The sequence below is a fragment of the Sabethes cyaneus genome, chromosome 1 (assembly GCF_943734655.1).
Source record: "Sabethes cyaneus chromosome 1, idSabCyanKW18_F2, whole genome shotgun sequence".
In the NCBI taxonomy this organism is placed as follows: Eukaryota; Metazoa; Arthropoda; class Insecta; order Diptera; family Culicidae; genus Sabethes; species Sabethes cyaneus.
Genome location: NC_071353.1, coordinates 154,670,145 through 154,688,126, shown reverse-complemented (window position 1 = coordinate 154,688,126; position 17,982 = coordinate 154,670,145). Strand labels below are relative to the sequence as shown.

General features: G+C 41.0%; 1 protein-coding gene across 1 annotated transcript; it reads right to left on the bottom strand.

Annotated features, from left to right (window-relative positions):
* Positions 1-5,001: 5,001 nt before the first annotated feature.
* Positions 5,002-17,338, bottom strand: LOC128745162 (protein peste-like). Its single transcript, XM_053842175.1, has 3 exons — positions 17,228-17,338; positions 5,384-6,489; positions 5,002-5,320 (listed from the first exon to the last, which is right to left on the bottom strand). The coding sequence occupies exons 1-3, from the start codon at positions 17,336-17,338 to the stop codon at positions 5,002-5,004; spliced, it is 1,536 nt and encodes a 511-aa protein (XP_053698150.1).
* Between the last annotated feature and the right edge of the window lie 644 nt (positions 17,339-17,982).

Here is a 17,982-nt window from a genome sequence, read left to right as displayed (position 1 = left end):
AACTATAATCGTACGATAATAATTGAGCGGGCACCTTATCACTACCGACAACAAACTGCACATCAAAAAACTACTTTGAAGAAACTCCGAAATCCTGCCGCGTACAGTTCGTTTAGCAGGAGAACTAGAACCGATACGTGTCTCCATTTCGTACGTTGTCGATTGCTCCGTCCAAAATATACTTCACAATGCCAATCAAAAGCTCCGTGGGGGGAAGAAACACTTGGTCTTGGGACCAGAGATTCCATTGCAGGATCATTGTATACTAAACCTGCGAACACAAATCGGTCACTACAAATCACTGGGTAATAGATTTACACAGCAACATCGTCAAACACCTACAAAAAGTCTGCCGATTTTCGACAATTTGCACTCTGTTTACTTACCGCTCTGAAAGTTTGTTTTGGTTGTAACTTTCAGAGCGGTAAGTAACTGTGGAATAGGTATGGAATAAGAGTGCAGGTATAAGAGCAGGTGTGGAATACCGGTTGCTAAAAGGCAACCATGGAAATGCATGTCTAATAGACGTTGTGCAAACGCATCAACAGCATTGCTAATAGCAATTGTGGAATAATAATGAAATAAGGGTGGATTAAACGTTGTGTAAAGGTATCAGGAGCATTGCTAAGAGCAAGTGTGGAATAAAAGTGGAATAAGTGTGGAATGAGCGTTGAGCAAACGAATCAACAGCAAGTGTGGTGAAAGAGTGGAATAAGAGTGGAATGAATGTTGTGTGTAATAAGAGTTGAATAATTGCCGTACAAACGTATTAGCAGCAGCACCTCTAAGAGCAGGTGTGGAATTAAATGTGCTTGATGGCAACCAATAACACCAATAACTTGAATGACACTTTATACTTTACACTTTATAATTTATAATTCAAATTTATATTACGCCCACTTTATTTTATTTGTTTTTTTGATAGATTAAGAATAGCAAAGGTCGGGTGGCATAGTGACGATGCCACCACTGCTGGCTGGTAGCACCGCAGTCGCATTGCCACCTCCCGCTGCTGGTGCCTGAAAACCCCACTCCTTCTCGTGCCATCCGCTGCTGTTTTTTGGATGAAAAAACTTAGATCCAACCCGATTACAAATAGATGTGCACAGGCAGCGAGCGGGTTAAAGCAGCGAGTAGGTCCGGATAATCTGCGTAAGATAATGACGGGGTGACAAAACTACTGCTCCTCTGCGGCACTAGCACAAACTACTTCTGCTGCTAACTCATCACAAATGAACAGTCGCAAACATTTTTTCGCAGCTAGCCGAAAGCTTAGTACAAATAGTTTATAATTATTTAATATGCGCTGAATGAATGTTTCTAGCGTAATTTTGTACAGCAGATGCCTAACATGATTTAAGAAGCTACTCTTCAGCGCCTAAATATCTTTTAGTCGAGGTTTGTTCCACGCTTGACAAACTTAAACTTGTAAATCTACATCGGCTAAAAACTCGGTGCCCATCATATGTCAGATTATCTCAGATGTGTTCGTCGACGGCTTCCGACTGACAGGATGTAAGTTCGAATCCGGATGAGTGAAATAAGTATGGCGGGCTAGATAAATTTCGAGTCAACCAATGATTTCCTACTAAGTCTCATTATAAATCACAATAATATGAATACAAAAATGGACATAAAAATAACGAAACCCACAAAATAAAATAAATACTTCCTACATATTTTTTTCTTTTTGCTTGTCTAAATGTTGAACTGCTGTGGAATAAACGTAGCTTCAGTGTCATCAGCAGTAGTTTAATAAACATATCTATACGTACTGAATAAACGTTTTACTGTACGTTGCCTAACAGTCATACAAACGTATCTTCCACGCCCATATTCAGCACTGTGCTGTTTAAATTCTCCAAAACCAACTGTATAAGCATTGAACAGAGGTGTTTAGACATACTTGAAAAGCAGCTATACAGCATGTGCTGAATAAAAGCTGTCGGTTAAACGTTTATTAAGCAAAAATTGTTCCTTGGGTGCATCTTTTTAAAAAAGAAAAAACTATACTCTGGTAGTCATAATGGGAAGCTTTATCGTTCCTTCTAAAAAAATCATCTTTTTATCACAAATTTTAGGACCCAATTTTATTTTTCGGCTTTGCAGTCCAATTGCTGATGAAAACGAACGATTTTCTTCTACTTCCGACGTTTCGATTTATAATAAATCTTTTTTAAGGATTCTATTAAAACTGTGCACTTACAAAAAAAATTTTCTTCGATTAATATAACATTTATGCTTACAGAAAATTTCGTTTTTCGTCTATCGGCTCTATTCAGTTGAGCATTAACGGTCACTTTTTTACACGGTGCTAGCATTCTGTAACAAAACGTGTAAAGAAAATTTTAAACACTATTGTAGTATGCTTATACCTTTTTTGCATTAGAATTTTGTATACAATTATTACAAAATATCACAATTTAAACAAACTTTTTAGAAATCTGAATTTGGTACTATGCAGATGGGGCGGATCATACGATGAGTGCTTATGGATCAAAAGATGGCGGTTCAATTCTCGAAAGATGACGACATGCAATTTTAATTAGCTTGCATATACGAATTCAAGTTATTCAAAATTTAAAACATAGCATATGACGGCATAGCCAAATAAATATGACGCGTTCTATTCTTTTTAAATTTAAAAATAGATCATTTTTTGGCTACACAAAGGTTGATGAGACGTTGATTAAGCGACTGAAAAAGCATTGCAAAACTATTTCTCGTTATAAAAATAGAATTGACAGCATTGCGCAAATTGGTTATTTCAAAACACGCAAAAGCCTCTATTAAGCTCCATTGCAGCTTTGAAAGCAACTACCCAAGTAACAATTCCAGGCTGATCAAACGTTTTTAGCTGAATTTGTTCAACCTGTGGCTGAACTATGGTTTAGTTTTAGAAATAAAAACCTTTTTTCAGCTCTTAAACATGTATATTTAGTGATTTTATCAAGCTTCGGGCTTGCTAATAGCTGCTTTCGAAGCTGCAATGGAGCTTAATAGAGGCTTTTGCGCGTTTTTAAATAACCAATTTGCGCAAAACTGGAAACAAGGCGCACAGAGGTTATATAAAGGGCGATATAATTGCTTAACAAGTGTTGTTTACATAAATTTTATTCGATGCTTATTCAACTATGGCTGAATGGCTGCTAAAATATTTAATCAGCGCATAAATGTTTCGTGGGAGGACTGTTTATTAAGATGACAAATCGTTTATTCAGCTAGTATAGAACAATTATTGAGAATATTGACGGGTTGCGGAGAGGTTGAAGATGCGCCTAATCTGCTTGTGACACTATTATGTGAAGTAGCTGATTTACAGCGCATTCATTGGCTGCTTAATCACTTATAGAATATAGAGGCTTTTACTTTAATTTATACAGCGTCTACCACCTTTATTCAGCATTAAATCAGCTGTGACCAAATCAGTAGCACTTTAATTCAGCTTCGGTGTTTGTTGGGTCAACCGTTTGCCTTTCGGCTACGCTAATTCATCAGCTGTGTTTGTCAAGTTTATTACAAAAATATTGAAATCCTTCATTAAAGATGGGTTATAGTATTCATCGAAGATATGCTCATCGCTTCCGATAACTTGCATGAACACTTCGAAACGTTTAGAGATGTATTAGAGACGCTGGCGGATAACCATTTGGAGCTAAAGTTCGCGAAATGCCAGTTTGTTAAAACTCATATTGAGTATTTGGGCTACGCTGTGCAGTACAATCAGGTAAAGCCCAGGATTTACTGAAGGAAGACAGAGAGTTCGAGATGACCACACTGACCATGTACAGGCTGTCGAATGCCTGAAGAACGCTTTGATCTCCAAGCCAGTCTTACGCATTTACTCTACAACTGCCGAAACTAAGCTTCATACCGATGCATCATCTTTGGGGTTCGGTGGTGTTTTATTGCAGAGACAAAGTGACGATGGCATGATGCACCCAGTGATGTATTACAGTCGAAAAACAACCCCGATAGAGTAGAAACTACATAGCTTTGAGCTAGAAACCCTCAATTGACCTTGAAATGCGGTCAGGCATATGTATTAATATGGTTTTGAAACGGAGGTTCTACCTCTGAGATCATTACCGGATTCCATACCACAACATCCGCCAGGGCATGTGGCTCGTTGGTGTGCATGTACCTTTGAACCATAGAGGCACTGGACAAAAGGAGACTGCATAACCTCGTTTTTAAGCTTATCGACGTATCTGGTTAGGTTATTTATAGACACAACACAAACTGTGCCTCTTCCTCCGTGTACTGTAGAAACCGCCGACCGAGAAGTTTTAAATATAACTTGTTTTTACTGGCAGGACGACGGCATTATGCAGGCCTTTGCGACTTACAAGGTACTGCGCGTGACGCTGTCCGTCTGTCAGCGTGTTAGCCGCGATTCACAGCGCGGGTTTTCGAGGAAACGCTCCGTTCCTATGAGATATAGTAGACCAACCACGTGTTTTTAGAACATTGAAGAGAGGAGCGAACGAGATCTGCAGAGAAGCACTCGACTGGAATCCACAAGGACAGCGTGTGGCAGAGGCTCATGGCGACGCAGCTTAGCCAACGACATCCGGGCTGTAGACGAGGGCTGTAGAAAATAGCACTTTTATGAACGATTGCGCACTTTTGAATACAGAATTTTTTATGCAATCAGCAATGCCAAACATGTTTTAAAAGATAGTCACAATGTATAGCGCGTCCTATCCATCCATCTTAATTATTAAAATAGTACGCAATGAACACAAAAGGTATCATGTATTCTAATAACCTTTACATAACTTGCCTAGAAAACGATACATTTCTAAATAACAAAGCTGCGGTTAATTTTGCAACATCTATCGTCACTTTAGTCCTCATCTGTCGTGTTCTGTCAAGCTCGGTTGAATTCAATCCTGCATCTGAGGTTGATTGATTGAAAAGTGACAATTTATCACAACATTGATTCTCACGGTTACAGCGGTAAAGAAATACAAGCAAAAAAATACGATCCTTCGACCATCAAAGTTTTATTCGTTCTTTATTTGGGTTCCCATTTTGTACCACCGCGTGGTAATCACCGCGTGCATCTCCGTTGGCAGCCGTCCGCTCGACATTTCCTTTCTTCGGTTTTTTCTTGGTCGATCGGAAAGCACAACCCAGCCCGAGAGCCAGCAGCCCAATCAGCAGGCCAGCTCCGATCACCGCGAAGCTCGCCTTATAACCAACCTGCGATATACTGAGCAGGTCCTTCAGTTTCTGCACTTCCTCTTTGGGCATTTCGAAGCTTCGCGTGAACCACAGGACCGGAACGTAGGAACGTGGTGCATCCTGGTAAAGTCTAAAAATTGAAGAAAATCCCAAATTAGAATCCAGCATACAGGCAAAGTTTAAAATAACCTACGCTATCGATGGAAACTGCCGCAGCAGAACGTTAACCTGAAACCGAACGGACCCGTTCAGAACCACTCCGGTCGTTGGTTCGATGCTGAAGAAAAATTGATGTCGCTCCTTGTCCGGCTTCATCCCATCGATATGCTCCCGATAGTAGGAATCCGCCAGATAAAAGTGCGGAAACGACATATAGAACGGAGCCCCCAGGCGGCACTCGGTGATGTTGATCACTCCCGAGGGCATCCATTCTCCCCCAAAATTGCACTGATTTTCGGCGTACAACGAGCCATTGTCGACGGTTCTTTCGCTACCCACGAACCGGTAGGCTTTCACTCCGTGAATTTCCTCTTCCCGTTCGAATTCGAACGACACCATACGACACATCTCCGGTGTGAAGATACCCAACGGTCGGTCCTTGCGGATCTTCGTCGGAAATATTTCCCCCGAAAAGCCACGAAACTTCCCGCATTCGCCGCTGGCGGAATCCGTTTTGCTCTTGTAGTTCCACGCTCGAATCAGCCCATACTGGCTGGAGTCGTCCCGTCCCGAGTCCATATTGAACACTCCGTACGCTTTCTTCGAAGCGTTGATCGTGTGGAACCAGCTGAACCGTCCCTCGAACGGGATGTCCTCCCCGATGAAGGTCAGGATTTCCTGCGCTCGCTGGATCATCGGTTCCGAGTACCCTTCGAACAGCAACTCGCCGGCCGTCCGTGTAACCAATATTTCCTGCCGGTACGTGAACAAGGCAAACGATACCGCTCGCTGTGCGGCGTACCCCCAGATGCTTGCCCGGCTGGCCGCGGACAGGGCCACCATGTTTACGCTGGTGATCAGCTCATCCGTTCGGGCTTGGGTACGAGCTTCCACCGGATTGAAGTACAGTCGCTTCCGGAAGCTTATGGTGGAGTTTTTCGTGTTGAATCGGACGTCCACTTTTTCTGAAGTTTCGGAGTAGACGTACGGTCCCACCTCCGAGAAGGCCGGTTTGGTCGTCCGATTTGCTAGGAAATCCTCCGCATTGGTCCAGTTGAAGAAGGTGATTTCCCAGTTTAGCGAGAAGGGTGGCCGTTTCCAGTGCTTGAATGCTTTCGATGTTGGTGTGAGGGATTTCTCCTGGGGATGATTGAAGAAAAAAAATGCATAAATTAATTGTTATTTTCTATACAGTAAGCGAGTTCTATAAATAAACTAGTGGAGGAGAATCCCACTCGATCATTTTGTTAGGATTTAGTTTGTGTGACGCATTTTATCTACTTAATAGTAAAAGCAAGGTAGTATAAGAAAACAAACGACGATGAGCCGGTTTGTGAAACTCATGTTAACATTGATAAACTGCATGTTAAACAATCGCCATCGAAGTGTGAAATACAACTCGTGCCAATACGATGCCCCTTCCCCATCGGGAACTTCATAAATGCGGATTCTATCTTCGTCACGATAATCACCTTCGGCATTTGTAATATCAGTAGATGCATTTAAGTTGATTTTCGCAAGTTATTCATTCAGAGAAAATCTTTTTGTTGAGTATCGTCGATGCCCACGCGCTAGCATCAGATCAACTTTTAGCACCCTCCCTAGACTAAAATGCAATCATTATCATCGTGCAGTTAGAATATACTTTGTTGCTATCGGAATACGTTATCTTTTGCACCTGCATTTGGTGCGCATCTCAAATGCGCGTTTTTGCACACATTTGTTTACGGTGCGTTTTGTTTCCGTGCAAACCTTCCGTATAGCTTCCGTAGTTATTTGGCCTTCAATCGTTTCGTTAGCCAAATGATTTAGTTATTTCTCTCGTTTATACACACGTTCTTTTCTATGTAACTGATTACGTGTTTCATTTTATCAATTGTATTGTTAAATTCTTAAAAGATAGCTAATAAGCAAAAAATGGTGACGTCAGCTACAAGAATGATAATAGCTGGGAATTGGGCTGAAGCTCTTTGTCTAGGATTAAAAAGGGAACGCATAGAATAACTGCTAAGCATTGTTCCAATCAATCCAATGCTCTAACCACTATCGATAGTTCAGGTTATAGACTATTCCGAACAGTAAAGACGCAGTAAAAAAAAAGAAAGATTTCCCATGTGATCAACAAAGCTGAAAACCTCAAAACCCTGGGTCGGATCGGTCGTACTCGAGGAAGATTGCTCAAAACCTATAAGAAACAAATTTAACGGCAAAACACCGCAATGCAGGTTGTTACCGGCAAACCAAAAGCACGATAATTATGTGCTTGCAATTATCGCCAAAAATAGCCATGCATGCATCATAATGGACAACGAGACATGTAGGCACGTTAAATTGGACTAGAAATCATTGCCATTACCATTCATTATTATACAATCGGTGAAGAAGAATATGTTGAAAAATTTGGTAGGAAAGCAACGTTTTGCAAACCAGTTTTTTCCGCGCAAATGTCCATGCCGTTTAACACTAAACATATCGCGAGGGGTCATTTGACCAAACTTTCTGTCATAGTTTATTCAAAATAGCAGTTACCTTTAGACTTTATACCTTTTATTTTTTTCATATTCGATACTGTTTTCAATATACATCCTTCTCTTGTTAGTTTCCGAGATGTTTTTGCAACCTGGCTTGTTTCCCACAGGGGAACATTTAACCCTCAGCAGGATATTTGCAAAAATAATAAAAATATGTGTGTTTCTGCCTCAAAATTATATTCCACTAGCTGACCCGACAAACTTCGTATTGCCACAAATTAACCTGTGTTGTACATAAATCATGAATCTCGGATGATCTTTGTCATAATCTCGAGTTTTGCAAGTTTCTGAGGAGTTCAACCTTAGATGATTCATTTTGGCAGTTACGTAACTATTAAAGCATCCCAGGTAACCAATAAGCATCACCAATGCTATTCAAATGTAGGTCAATAAGCATTTAAGTCGCCTTAAATATACAGCTACAGATACAGCAAAATATACATCTACTTTACTGATAACCTTCTTATAGTGCTGACAATGCTAATTTACAGCTAATTACCGACACGAAGAATTTGAATACAATTTTGGATGTCGATTTACAACACCTATGCAGTCAAAAAGCTAATATACAACTACGTGCAGTATAAAATGCCAAATACGCTGATTTGCTGCTTATGTTAATGCTTATTAGTTACCAGGAATGGGTAGTTTAATATACAAATTTACAATTTTTCCTCACAATAAAGTAGAAAACAACTCCCCTGTCCCGTCATTGCATAGCCGGAATGCGGATAGTAATATTCGCCATGATTGTACAACATTTCGCCGAATATCATTTTGCGAAAAACCTTAAGCGGAATGTACCATTTCACGGAAAACTTTTTTGTGGAAAGTACCATTTCGCGATTCTCTCCTTACTCGCTGTCGCTCGTTCCAGGAAACCCAGGTAGACCTCGGAAAACAAATAAACCTAGACAGTAGTGATTTCTGCGGGGAGTTGCCTCCCCCCAGTGGCTGGCGCTTCCGACGGCGAGTCACCGGCAACACTCGCGGCCGTCTCGTCCTGAATGATCTAGTGTTACTATAGATAGCTTTTGTGGTCTTGTTATTGACTAATGTTTTATGGAAGAGTCTCGACTTTCTCGTGTTCGATTAGTTTTTGAATTTCGCAAAAATTTCTGTTTTATTTGTATGAGAATCCATATCCCCCTACCACAGGGGTGAGAGGTCTCTAACTATCATAAAATAAATTCAAGACTCAAAAATCTCCCACATGCCAAATTTGGTTCCATTTGCTTGATTAGTTCTCAAATTATAAGGAAATTTGAATTTTATTTGTATGGGAGCCCCCCCTCCTAAACAGGGGAGGGGTCTTAATTCATCATAGAAAAAATTTCTGCCCCCTAAAAGCCCCACATGCCAAATTTGGTTCCAATTACTTGATTAGTACTCAAATTATAAGGAAATTTGTATTTCTTTGTATGGGAGCCCCCCCTCTTAAAAGGGGAAGCGGTCGTAATTCACAATAAAAAAATTCTGCCATCTAAAACTCCCACATGCCAAATTTGGTTCCAATTGCTTGATTAGTTCTCGAGAGAAGAGGAAATTTCCATTTCATTTGTATGAAAGCCCACCCTCTTAAAGGGGAGATGGGTCATAACTCGCTTTCTACAGAGGAGAGGGGTCTCAATTTACCATAGAAAAAAATCTTGCCTCCAAAACCACATGTCAAATTTGGTTCCATTCGCTTGATTAGTTCTCGAGTTATGAGGAAATTTGTTTTTCATTTGTATAAGAGCCCCCCCTTCTAAAGTGGGGAGGGATCCTAATTCACCATAGAAAATATTCTTGCCTACAAAAACACCCACATGCTAAATTGGGTTCCATTTGCTTGATTAGTTCTAGATTTATGAGGTAAGGCTTCGTACACAAATTACGTAACGCTTAGACGGGAGGGAGGGGGGTCGAGCTTGCGTTACTTTTTGTTACTTAGGGGGGAGGGGGAGTCATGGGAATAGTTACGTAACAAATTTATGAATACCAAAAAGGCAGTTGCCAAACGAGGATAGGATGTGTTGAAGGTGGAAAACAGTGAATCGGTTTATAGTGATGAAAATTCTGGTACAAAATTATGGTTGTACCTGAATGAGATAATCCTATTAAATTTCCAGTTACATATTACGGTTCAAGTCCATTTCAGCTTAACATGGGCCGATGGCCGATTGTGGTTTTTAATATAAAGTTCTTGCTGGATTGGTTGAATTCTTTAAAAATTAAATTAAATATGCGGTTTATGGCATTTTCATTCAGTGTTGCGTACCAAGGGGGGGGGGAGGTTTGGTTAACGTTACGTAATTTAATGGGGGGGTTGTGCCAAGCGTTACCTAATGTTACATAGGGGAGGGAGGGGGTCAAAAAACCGAAAGTTTTGCGTTACGTAATTTGTGTACCACGCCTAATGTGTATTTCGTTTGTATGGGAGCCCCCCTCCTAAAAGGTAAAGGGTCCTAATTCATCATAGAAAAAATTGATGCCTCCAAAAACACCCACATGCTTAATTTGGTTCCATTTGCTTGATTAGTTCTCGAATTATGAGGAAATTTGCATTTCATTTGTGTAGAAGCCCCCCCCTTCTTAAAGTGGGGAGGGGTCTTAATTCACCATAGAAAATATTCTTGCCCTCGAAAACTTCCACATACCAAATTTGGTTCCATGTGCTTGATTAGTTCTCGAGTTATGAGGAAAATTGTATTTCGTTTGTATAGGAGCCCCCCCTCCTAAAGTGGGGAGGGGTCCCAATTCATCATAGAAAAAAATGTTATCTCCAAAAACACCCACATGCCAAATTTGGTTCCATTTGCTTGATTAGTTCTCGAGTTATGAGGAAATTTGTATTTCATTTGTATGGAAGCCCCCCCTCTTAAAGGGGAGAGGAGTCATAATTCTACTTATAAAGAGGGGAGGAGTCCCGATTTACCATAGAAAAAATTCTTGTCACCAAAAACATCCACATGCCAAATTTTGTTCTATTTGCTTGATTAGTTCTCGAGTTATGCAAAAATTTGTGTTTCATTTGTATGGGAGCCCCCCCCTCTTAGTGGGGGAGGGGTCTCTAACCATCACTAAAACCTTTCCTGGCCCCAAAAACCTCTACATGCAAATTTTCATGCCGATTGGTTCAGTAGTTTTTGATTCTATAAAGAACATCCCGACAGACAGACAGACAGACAGACAGAAATCCATTTTTATATAGAAGACTAGCTGACCCGACAAACTTCGTATTGCCACAAATTAACCTGTGTTGTACATAAATCATGAATCTCGGATGATCTTTGTCACTTCTCGAGTTTTGCAAGCCCCCCAGTGGACGGCGCTTCCGACGGCGGGTCACCGGCAACACTCGCGACCGGCTCGTCCTGAATGATCTAGTGTTACTATAGATAGTTTTTGTGGTCTTGTTATTGATTAATGTTTTATGGAAGAGTCTCGAATTTCGCGAGTTGGATTAGTTTTTGAGTTTCGCAAAAATTTCTGTTTTATTTGTATGAGAGTCCATATCCCCCTACCACAGGGGTGAGAGGTCTCTAACTATCATAAAATAAATTCAAGACTCAAAAATCTCCTACATGCTAAATTTGGTTCCATTTGCTTGATTAGTACTCAAATTATAAGGAAATTTGTATTTCATTTGTATGGGAGCCCACCCTCTTAAAAGGGAAAGGGGTCGTAATACACCACAGAAAAAAAATTCTGCCATCTAAAACTCTCACATGCCAAATTTGGTTCCATTTGCTTGATTAGTTCTAAAGTTATGAGCAAATTTGTATTTCGTTTGAATGGGAGCCCCCCCCCCTCCTAAAAAGGTAAGAAGTCCTAATTCATCATGGGAAAAATGGTTGCCTCCAAAAACACCCACATGCCAAATATGGTTCCATTTGCTTGATTAGTTCTCGAATTATGAGGAAATTTGTATTTCATTTGTGTAGAAGCCCCCCCTCTTGAAGTGTGGAAGGATCCTAATTCACCGTAGAAAATATTTTTGCCTCCAAAAACCTCCACATGCCGAATTTGGTTCTATTTGCTTGATTAGTTCTCGAGTTATGGGGAAATTTGTATTTCATTTGTATTGGAGCCCCCTCTCCTAATGTGGGAAGAGGTCGTAATTCATCACTGAAAAAATTCTTGCCTCCAAAAACACCTACACGCCAAATTTGGTTCCATTTGCTGGATTAGTTCTCGAGTTATGAGGAAATTTGTATTTCGTTTGTATAGGACACCCCCTCCTAAAGTGGGGAGGGGTCCCAATTCATCATTGAAAAAAAAATTGTCTCCAAAAACACACACATGCCAAATTTGGTTCAATTCGCTTGATTAGTTCTCGAGTTATGAGGAAATTTGTATTTCATTTGTACAGGAGCCCCTCCTCTTAAAGTGGGGAGGGGTCCTAATTCACCATAGAAAATTTTCTTGCTCTCGAAAACCTTCACATGCCAAATTTGGTTGCATTTGCTTGATTAGTTCTCGAGTTATGAGGAAATTTGTATGGAAGTCTCCCCTCTTAAAGGGGAGTGGAGTTATAATTCCTCTTATAAAGAGGGGAGGGGTCTCAATTCATCATAGAATAAATTCTTGTCACCAAAAAAAACACCCACATGCCAAATGTTGTTCTATTTGCTTGATTAGTTCTCGAATTAGGAGGAAATTTGTATTTCATTTGTACAGGAGCCCCCCCTCTTAGAGTGGGGAGGGATCCTAATTTACCGTAGAAAGTTTTCTTGCCCTCGAAAACCTTCACATGCCAAAGTTGGTTCCATTTGCTTGATTAGTTCTCGAGTTATGAGGAAATTTGTATGGAAGCCCCCCCTCTTAAAGGGGAGAGGAGTTACAATTCCCCTTATAAAGAGGGAGGGCTCTCAATTTACCATAGAATAAATTCTTGTCACCGAAAACACCCACATGCCAAATTTGGTTCTATTTGCTTGATTAGTTCTCGAGTTATGAGGAAATTTGTATTTCATTTGTATGGGAGCCCCCCCCTCCTAAAGTGGGGAGAGGTTCTTATTCATCATAGAAAACCTTCTTGCCTCCAAAAACACCTACATGCCAAATTTGGTTCCATTTGCTGGATTAGCTCTCGAGTTATAAGGAAATTTGTATTTCGTTTGTATAGGAGCCCCCCCCCCTCTTAAAGTGGGGAGGGGTCCCAATTCATCATAGAAAAAAATTTTGTCTTCAAAAACACACACATGCCAAATTTGGTTCCATTTGCTTGATTAGTTCTCGAGTTATGAGGAAATTGGTATTTCATTTGTACAGGAGTCCCCCCTCTTAAAGTGAGGAGGGGTCCTAATTCAACATAGAAAATTTTCTTGCCCTCGAAAACCTTCACATGCCAAATTTGGTTCCATTTGCTTGATTAGTTCTCGAGTTATGAGGAAATTTGTATGGAAACCCCCCCCCTCTTAAAGGGGAGTGGAGTTATAATTCCCCTTATAAAGAGGGGAGGGGTCTCAAATTACCCTAGAATAAATTCTTGTCACCGAAAACACCCACATGCCAAATTTGGTTCTATTTGCTTGATTAGTTCTCGAGTTATGCAGAAATTTGTGTTTCATTTGTATGGGAGCCCCCCCTCTTAGTGGGGGTAGGGGTCTCTAACCATCACTAAAACCTTTCCTGGCCCCAAAAACCTCTACATGCAAATTTTCACGCCGATTGGTTCAGTAGTTTTTGATTCTATAAGGAACACAGGACAGACAGACAGACAGACAGACAGACAGACAGACAGAAATCCTTCTTTATAGGTATAGATTGTTATAGGTATTAGAGCTAGCTATAAGTGTGTTTTGACTCGTATCCGCTTGGTAGTGCGTAATACCATAATAAAACCAGAGATAATGACTAATACCACCATAAAACCTTTATTCAAGAAAACCAAGTGGTTTTTGAATTGTTATATGGGTAGAGTACCTTCGGTTGCTCGCAAACTTCCGGGAATGTGATCGCCAATCACAAAACAACACAGGTGATTTTATCCTCCTATCATATTAATATGCATGATAAAATTTAATGCGCATATGAGGCAAACCTAAGAAAGTGGAGCCAGCTGGGATTGGTTTTGTGCATCTAACTATCCATGCAAACTGAATAAGAACTGTCACTGCGAAACGGGCAAGCTTGATTGAATAAAATGGTCGCCATAGACCAAATCGATCAGGATGATCTGACAGTAAACTTTAAATTTTTTGCTCACGGATGTATTTTCGTGTTAACAAAGCTGGCGGACTGATTTAGCTTTTTACCAGAGCAAGCTGTATGCGTTATAGCTTTAAAAGCTTCATTGAATTATGGTGAAAGGGGTCAAGCAGCGAAAAGCATTATCGGTTTTATTGCTGCTTTCTGCAGTGTGTGATAAGACTGCTTAAGCTTATAACCTGATTTTTAAAGAAGATATAAAAACCTTTTGAAGAGTGCGCTCCTTGGTTAGAAGGAGCTCATAGTTCTATTAGCGGTTTTATGAAATTGATCATGAAAACCACTAGAGGAACGTAATAAAACTTAGAATAGTTACTTGGGGGCATTCGTTTTGACCTAGGCAACTTGATGGTTACCTTCGCCTAACCCGTAAAGGACCAGCGATTGATCCTCTGATCGTCCGCGGTCATAACCGGCAAGTAGGATATCTACCGTCGGACATCGGCCCTAATCATAACGGAGGATTTCCTTTTCAGTCTGGTAAAAGTCGGTCTCGCCCGTCGCCTATCGATATCAGAAGAAAGAAAGTGCTTGTGAGAGCATCTGTTTTGAACGCCTTTTCAGGTTGCCCATTCGCCCCCGCTAATTAAACATTTACTAGTCGGTTGGTAACATTTTAACAGATAATTTGGTTGTTTCAGTGAAGAATTTGTATCGTGAAATCGCTCTGGTTTGTCTAGTAGCGCACCGACCTTGGCACTAAGTCTGGGTTTTGTGCGGCAATTTGTCGGGGTGACGACTCACGTGGGAGTTGTTATACAAAAGTCTTACATTTAGTCGGTATTCTAAGCTGCGTTAAAAAAGATACAATTAAATGTAGCACCAATGCCGCATATCGGCCACATTCTGAACCAAACTATTTACCATAAGCTGTATCGATCATAATAAGACCGTGTTGCCCATTTGTTCAAGTTTTCCGAGAGTACGAACGATTTACACGAGTAGAAGTTATAAATTTTAGCCAAAAAGAATTAGATTATTCCCACATTAACGGCACCTAGCGAGCAAATCCGATAAAATACCATATATAATTTGGAAGATCTCGTCATCGCGAATATTCTTGTAGAAAGAAGCAAAGTTCTAGGTGGTATGAAATTCGTGATATAAAATCTCATTTTTCCGATCTATTTTTACAGCAACCCCTCTCGGAGGAAGATCTGCCTCTCCAAGTCGCCATTCATAATTTTAACATTCAATCATTAAATTGCCTTTCTAAAACATCTAAAAATTCGGAACTCCGTCAGGTTTTTGGTAAGATTAGGCCCAAATTGCCCGACAAAGTGTTAAGGATGAGTCTTACGACAGGCTCGAGCGAAGCAATGGAGAGTGCACAAACCACGACGCGAACATCAATATCGGAGATTCAGGCAGGAGAGTACACTGAAATTGCTTTTTATGCGGTTTGTTTTTACGTGAATTTTGGAATTCACGCAGTCACGCAGTCACGCACAAATCTCGGCTGGGAGTAACTACTGTTACTACTGTTACTAACTACGTGCCGGATGGACGACCAGTAAGGATACTTTGCAGGGAACCCCAAAGTTCTGAGCTGAAATGTAACTAAATCCCTGCTCTCTGCACAACATCAATTCAACTCTTTAACTATTTGCTTTTCAATGGCAATTCCCCTAATAGTAGAATATTCGGCTTCGTTCGCTCTTTTTTGCCATTTCAAAGGTAAATTAACTAATTAACTAATTAAATTATGATGATATCCAAGGCCAAGTAGAATCGTAATTGAAGTGTTGCCAGAAAATTGTACACTCCGGTCTTTTGTTAACACTCGCATCATTAAGCTTATTACCAGTTGAAAAAAATTGATAGAATTCTAAAAAAGTCTGCCTATAAACGTATTCATAATGTTTATCATGATCACGATAAGTTCAACAAGTCCTTCGACGACGTATTAGCAGTGAAATCCAAACACTTATGTGACACTTCATTTCAATTGTTGCAATTGTCATTAAAGAATCCTCCATTTATCACTCATTCAAGCATTGCTCTTAACCCAAATCTAATGTAATCGAAACCTGTCTCTCGGCCGCAGGTCAAACCAGCTCGTCACAAGCAGTTGAAAGTCAACTTTTCTAAACCGATCCTCCACGAGAACTCCATTTAGCTTTATTCTTGGGTCAACCGAGTTGAATCCTAATCGAGGTAAAATGCAGCTTTTCAATCACCCTTCAAATTGATTGGTAGTTTATAAATCACTTTGTTTGCCTGATATTGACTGGTGGCCTGCGGCAGGCGGCCAGCCGGACGGTCTAGGCCAAATGCTGCAATTACTCACTTCGCTGCAATGACCCACCGCTGGCTGGCGCTGAACATATTCTAAGTAACTAAACAGGTTGTTCGACGGTGTGTGCACTCTTCATTACGGGATCCACTTTATAATAGCATTCCATCAGCAGCTCGTGCTGCTAATCGCTTCAGCTTCACTCCTCCGGAGGAGGAAAATTATAGGCGGTATTTTGCTGGAAAAAGTTCACACGGAATCGAGCTGCTCCGGGACGGGACAGTCGAAGATCCTAATCATCTGACGCCAAAGCGAATGACTACACCCACTGGCTGAGGCGGGTGTCGGCAGTAATCCGGCCCGAAAGGTTAACAATTGCCAATTGCATGCAAATATCACTGCACCGAGCTGTGAATTCGTTTGTTTTACTGAACCGTTCGGGTTCGGGGGAATTTCCAGCTACAGGAATTTAGATGCTCATTACTAGGTTCGCGAAGGCTAATTGTAGGAATCAGCCTACAGACTCCAGTCGTTCCAGTCGGAATGGGACTCGTTCTAAATTAGACCGATCACGTTTTTTTGCTGGTGCCAACTCTGGCTGGGGTGGAGAGGTTTCCTTCCGTTTTAATTATAGTGTGAACAATTGATTACTGTGATTTCTTTGGTTCAACGATTATCATTGTTAATGTTTTCTCATTAAACTGTTTATGTCGAACTAATCAACTCGCTTTGATCTGATACGCTGCTTCCCACCTCGTTAACCCGTAATCATTCTTCATTATTGTCTGATCAAAATATTCTCATTAGCAAAGTTTTTTATTGGCACAACTAGATATCACTTTCTGTAATTGCACACCTCCCCAATCAACACCACTCAACTCGTTTGTACATCCGGGACGACCTCCAAATTACACACCTTAATGATTATGGCATCCAAAATATCACCCCAAAACAGTGCGAAAATGGCCCCGACCAGTGCCAGGACGCCTCCCAATGCGGCGACGCAGTTGAATCGGGTAAACATCATCGCGACGGCGCACTGAAATGAAAATCTGAAAATCACTCCCGCCCGAAGGTGTGGCCAAAAACACGGTAAAATTATCCTCCGCGCGCACGCTCTTAACTAATTCGACGACGCACAGTTTTCCGCCGCGCCCGAAAGGTGGGTGGGAAAACGGGGACCCAAACTGATCTCCGATGCTTCAATGAATGGTTCCAGTCAGTCGAGTTCCTCGCCGACGACGGAGACAACGACGACGACGACGTCCGATCACGATAGACTCTGTCGAGAGAATAAGCAACAAACTGTGCTGACTGGCTGGCTGGCTGGCTGGCTGGCTGGCGGGCGAAAAGGCCACACGACCGACCTGAACGTCGGTCGGTCGGTCGGTTGCGGTTAAGGCTCTTCTCTCAGCCACTGGCGTGCCCAGACGCAAACAAAAGGTGGGGCATCCGATCTTCCAGATGAATGTTTTGGTCTGGTATCCGAACTCTCGGGTGCAATTGGATTTTAAAACAAAGTTGAAATTAGACTATAAGTTTGACTTGGAACTGGACTATAAATTAAAGTTGACAAATCACTTGAAATGGAACAAACGGCAATGAACTAGACTTGCTTCATTTCAAATTACATTGGAAATTAGACTTAAAATTGGATTTGAAATTGTATTT